Here is a 5362-nt window from a genome sequence, read left to right as displayed (position 1 = left end):
TATCCGAAGCGACTACAGAGCCAACTCTGTATAGTATACCAGGTTTAGTAAACAAGTGTTTACAGAAGTGAAATGAGAAAAAGAAAACCATTTTAGGCAAATAAATAGGGGTGCCTTGGTTTATTTCTGTTCTTTATTGTAACAACACTCTTACAAAAGCACTTTGGTGGTGGTTTGAGATGATACTTTATTATATATGGATTTAACTGATAACCTTATTCATATATTACAGGTTTTTATGATATTGTATTATTAATACTTTAGCAAAAAGTTAAAGCACTACTGTTGTACCATGTCCAAACGTTTGTGGTAATGCCATGGTATTTTTGTGTCTAAATGTTTTTTTTGTTTTGTTTTGTAGGTAGGAGATCTAGATGACACTAAATCCTTCCTACTGGAAGTGTCTTGGCCAGAGAACTATCCTGAAACTGCACCGCACATATCATTAGATGCTTTTTTCAACAACAAAATGTAAGTTTGTTCACAATTGTATAATTGTTTTTGCCTTTAATTGTGGCTAAAATGTTAATAGATTGTACTAACTTGACCAAAATATGTCAGATTGTTGGCACTGGGTATGTCTATATTTTTAATATGCACAAGTGTTCAAAAGTTTGGGGTCTGTAAGGTTTTTTAAAATGTTTTTGATATAAGTCTCTTTTGCTCTCCAAGGCTGCACTTGATACTGGAAAAACAGTGATATTGTTTAATATTATTACAATTTAAAATACTTTTCTATTTGAATGTATTTTAAAATGTTATTTATTGAAAAGCCTGACATTTTCCGCATCATTTCTCTAGTCTTCAGTGTCACATGATCCTTCAGAAAGCATTCTAGTATGACTGCTTAGTGCTCAAGAAACCTTTATTATCATCAATTAGTGCTGCTTAATATTTTTGTGGAAACCATGGTACCTTTTTGTTTTTAAGGATTCTTTAATGAATAGAAAGTTTGAAAAAGCAACATTTATTTGAAATGTTTGTAATAATTTAAAAGTCTTTCCTGCCACTTTTGACCAATTTAATGTATCTTTTGCTGAATAAAGTATTAATTTCTTAAAAAAACAAAACAAAACAAAAAAACTTATAGACCCCAAACTTTTGAATGGTAGTTTATATCAGATTGATTTAAATATCATATTTAATTGTGCAAGTAGGTTATTGGATTTAAATGTAACATCTAATTTTAGATCGCTGGAGACAAAACGGTACATTCTCTCCAAGATGAGTGAACAGGTGGAAGCAAACCTTGGCACTGCCATGGTGTACACGCTTTTTGAGTGGGCCAAAGAGAACCAGGAAACACTCATGGAAAACCACCAGCCCGTGACATCCGCTGTGGTCTGTATCCTTGATGTTTTGGGCTCTCTGAATACATTGTGCAATCTATGGACAAGTGCTTTCTATTGTATTTGACTTTATATCTTTAAACAATCACATCACCTCAAAAGTGATACAGTAGCATATCACCGTAACTGGTAAAGGTTTCTTGTAGCTATGAAAACTGCTGCACTGCATTCAGATTGTTCAGAATGACTTTGTCATGGCTCCTGTAAAGAAATGTAACCGCTCTATTGTTTCTCAGACCTTGATATCCAACAGCGATGTCATGAATAATTCCACCTCTGTCAGTAAGAAGAAGAAGGAGAAGAAAGAGCAACTAACCAAAGCACAGAAGAGGAAACTAATTGGAAGAACAGGTTAGTATCATTGGCTAAAAAAACGAAAGAAGTTTAGCTTTGTTGTTTGAATGCACATTGATGTGAAACTGCTCTTTGCAATGAACAGATAATAAGGGGGAACTACCAAGAGGTTGGAACTGGGTAGACGTTGTTAAGGTAAGTTAAAATAGAATGATTTACTATAAATGCCATTTGATGTTTAAAATATAAGTGCACATTCTTAAAGAGATAGTTCACCCAAAAATGAAAATTCTGTCATCATTTACTCGCCCTCAACAGTTGTTCCAAACCTGTATTCATTTCTTTCTTGCACTGAACACAAAAGAAGATATTTTAAAGAATGCTGGTTAGCAAACAGTTTCTGGTCCCCACTGACTTCCATAGTATTTTTTTTTTCTTTTCTTTGGAAGTCAGTAGGGACCAGCAACTCTTTGGTTACCAAAATGTACTGGCATTGGTACTGACTACTGAAATTTTGGCACCGTGACAACCCGAGAAGAAATGAACCAGAGAAGATTTCCATATCAAAGAAGGCAGAGCCTCACAGCCACACCTACCTATTATGTAATCACCATGGTGCAGTGGTAGTTCGAAGATTCTGGAAATGCTGATTTTGCTTTCGAAATGACGTCACATCAGTTTGTTTTGTGATTTAGCTTGAAGTATATCAGGGTTTTAACCATTCAGAGACTTGTTTTTATAATGTCTGTCTTTTCTCTTTTTGTATGGGGATATCATCCATATGTTGCCATGATTTCTGTCCACCAAAAAGCATGTAAGCAATTTTTATTTTAAACTTCTAATATACAGTGGCCCCAAAAAGTATTTAGACCCTAAGGTCATACTTAAAGGGAAAGTTCACCCAAAAATGAAAATTCTGTCATCATTTACTCACCCTCAAGTTGTTCCAAGCCTGTATGAATTTCTTTGTTCTGCTGAAGATATTTGGAATAATGTCAGTAACCAAAACAGATCTTGCCCCACATTTACTACCATAGCAGGAAAAATAAATACTGTGGTAGTCAATGGGGGCGAGATCTGTTTGATTACTGACACTATTCCAAGTATCTTTCTTGGTGTTCAGCAGAACAAAGAACAACATGAGGGTGAGTAAATTATGACAGAACATTTGATGATGATGAATGATGATGAACTTGAGGTGATATGACTGTATATATCCACTACACTTGGGAGCAGATGGTTTAAAGTAATTCAAAAAATGTCATTATGTCATTCACTGATCATATCAGTGAATGACATAATGAAACAATGTTTATAATTTTTAAACAACCATTGTCACTTTGAAATACTACAACTCAAATGGATTGTTGATGCATACACTACTGTTCAAAAGTTTGGGGTCAGTAAAGTTTTTTTTTTTTTTTTAGAAAAAGTAATACTTATATCCAGCAATGACATGTTAAATTGAAGTGACAGTAAAGACATTAATAATGTTAAAAAATATTTATTTTCTATATTTCAAATAAAACGTGTTATTTTGAACTTTATCTTTATTAAAGAATATTGAAAACATGCATCACGATTTCCATAAATATCAAGCAGCACAACTGTTTTCAACGTTTATAATAATAATAAATGTTTATTGAGCAGTAAATCAGCATATCAGAATGATTTCTGAAGGATCATGTGACACTGAAGGCTGGAGTAATGATGCTGAAAATACAGATTTACCATCACAGGAATAGATTACATTTTAAAATATATTCAAAGAATTACATGACCCAGTTCTATTTTATTTATAATTGCTATATTTCACAATATTACTGTTTTTACTGCATTTTTGTTCAAATAAATGCAGCCTTGGTGAGCACAAGACACTTACTTCAAAAACATTAATATCAATCCCAAATCTTTGAATGGTAGTCCTTGCTTATAATACTTTTACATATTTCTTGTCTTATTTCTTATTTATTTATTTATTTATTTTCAATAGCTGAGCAGAACTGGAGGAAAAGAAGAAGATTAGAGAGATACTTGAGAAGGAATGATGGATTGAAGTAGTGCCGGGTGAATGTATGGACAAAGTGTGTGTGTGTGTCTGTGCACTTTTTTTTTTTTTATTTCAATTCACCTGAAGCTGCCACAGAGCCGATTTGACTGAGGAGAAGCAGCTCTGCCATCATAAAGACACGTGTCCTCACAGCTGTCCTAAATTAGCTGAGCCACAAATGAACATCATGAGGCGTGTGATAAGAAAAATAACACAGGTTGAAATGCTTGTATTTTGGAAATGGTAGAACAGTTGAGCGTCACTTAATAAAGATAACATCAGTGTGATGTGCAATTTAATCTAGTGTATTTTCCTATAAATGCATCATGGTGCTATTTAATATGGCAGGGGTTACTAAAATAAAACCAGTATTATTTAGCTGGTCATGTGATCTCAACATGGCCTTCTGTCATGTCAAATAAATAACCTTTGGCTACAAGCAAAAAAAATCAATGTTTTTATGTTATATATGGAAGACATTTTATAGAGGTATATATGTGTGTTTTTTAAAAGAAATAAAATGTTTTAAATCACAATCTTTGTAGATAAATATCTATTGTAAATAAACATATTTGCTTTTCAAAGAGTATCACAATCAAAGTGAATAGAAAGCCACAGGCTTTTCACATAGTGAGCGTTACCAACATGAACTACTTTTATTTAATAATAATAATAATAAAATAAGTTCATTATAAAGTAAAAACAACATATTAAATCATTTCACCCATTTGAATAAGATGAAAGTTACAGACGGTTAATCGACAAGTATAGATTATTTCTCAAATAAAATATTAACTAAATTACATAAAACTAACATTAAATGACAAAGTGTATATATATATATATATATTAGTGGATAAAAACCTTTCAGTTTATTTGTCCCCTTAGGGAAAGTAAGGTTGCAGCGAGCTCACACAGACATAATAAGAGTCACAATTGGCATACAGAATTCAATAAACTAATTTAATAAATAAGATTTGTCCAGACCAGCTGGCTAGTCAACTGATATCCGAAGAAATGGAATTTGAAAGTTTAATTGCTTGGGGATAAAAGAAAATGTGGACCTGTTTTTCATACACCGAGGGACAGTACCGTCGACCGAATGACAATTCAAAGGCACAGGATATATGATATCTCTTATCTTTCACAATACTGTTAGCTTTATTCAACACGCCATCTTTGTATATACTTTCTATACTCGGCAAAGAAATCCTTAACAATTTACTTGCCAAAATCACCTCTTAGTAATTTCTTCTGTGCCTCGCATTGCCATACCAGCAAATTAAACCTTTCATCAAAGTTGTCCTAAAACATACTTCTTAGGACAGTTCAGTTCTTAGGACAACTTTGATTAACTTTTTTGATCCACTTCAAACGTAACGTTACCCTTTTCCTCAAAACAAAATCAAGATTTAGGATTGTATAGTAGGGGCATTATAATGAAGAATTTCTCCATAAAATTGAATAGGATTTTTGATCATAATAAGAATTGAGGATTCTTGCAACAATTACTTTTAGGAATACGCTTTGCAGAGTATATAAATTCACAAAATGCCGTCTTTTAAAAGATGACTTTTATCCGAGTTTTCTCTTCCTCTGTTGCTGCGTACTGTACACATGTAGAATCATGCTGCCCCCTGCAGGACTGGCAAAGCACTATCTACTTGCA

General features: G+C 33.0%; 1 protein-coding gene across 1 annotated transcript in view; it reads left to right on the top strand.

Moving 5' to 3' along the window:
* rwdd (RWD domain containing 4) overlaps nucleotides 1–4189 on the top strand; it is a 4924-nt gene extending 735 nt beyond the window's left edge. Inside the window, exons 3-7 of the mRNA XM_067400494.1 lie at nucleotides 362–471; nucleotides 1191–1341; nucleotides 1586–1700; nucleotides 1789–1838; nucleotides 3637–4189. Of these exons, the coding sequence (XP_067256595.1) occupies nucleotides 362–471; nucleotides 1191–1341; nucleotides 1586–1700; nucleotides 1789–1838; nucleotides 3637–3669 (459 nt within the window). The 3' untranslated portion in view covers nucleotides 3670–4189. The remainder of the gene's footprint in view (nucleotides 1–361; nucleotides 472–1190; nucleotides 1342–1585; nucleotides 1701–1788; nucleotides 1839–3636) is intronic.
* The last annotated feature ends 1173 nt before the right edge of the window (nucleotides 4190–5362 follow it).

Source organism: Chanodichthys erythropterus, chromosome 11 (assembly GCF_024489055.1).
Source record: "Chanodichthys erythropterus isolate Z2021 chromosome 11, ASM2448905v1, whole genome shotgun sequence".
Classification (NCBI taxonomy): Eukaryota; Metazoa; Chordata; class Actinopteri; order Cypriniformes; family Xenocyprididae; genus Chanodichthys; species Chanodichthys erythropterus.
This window is presented reverse-complemented; position numbering and strand designations above follow the sequence as displayed.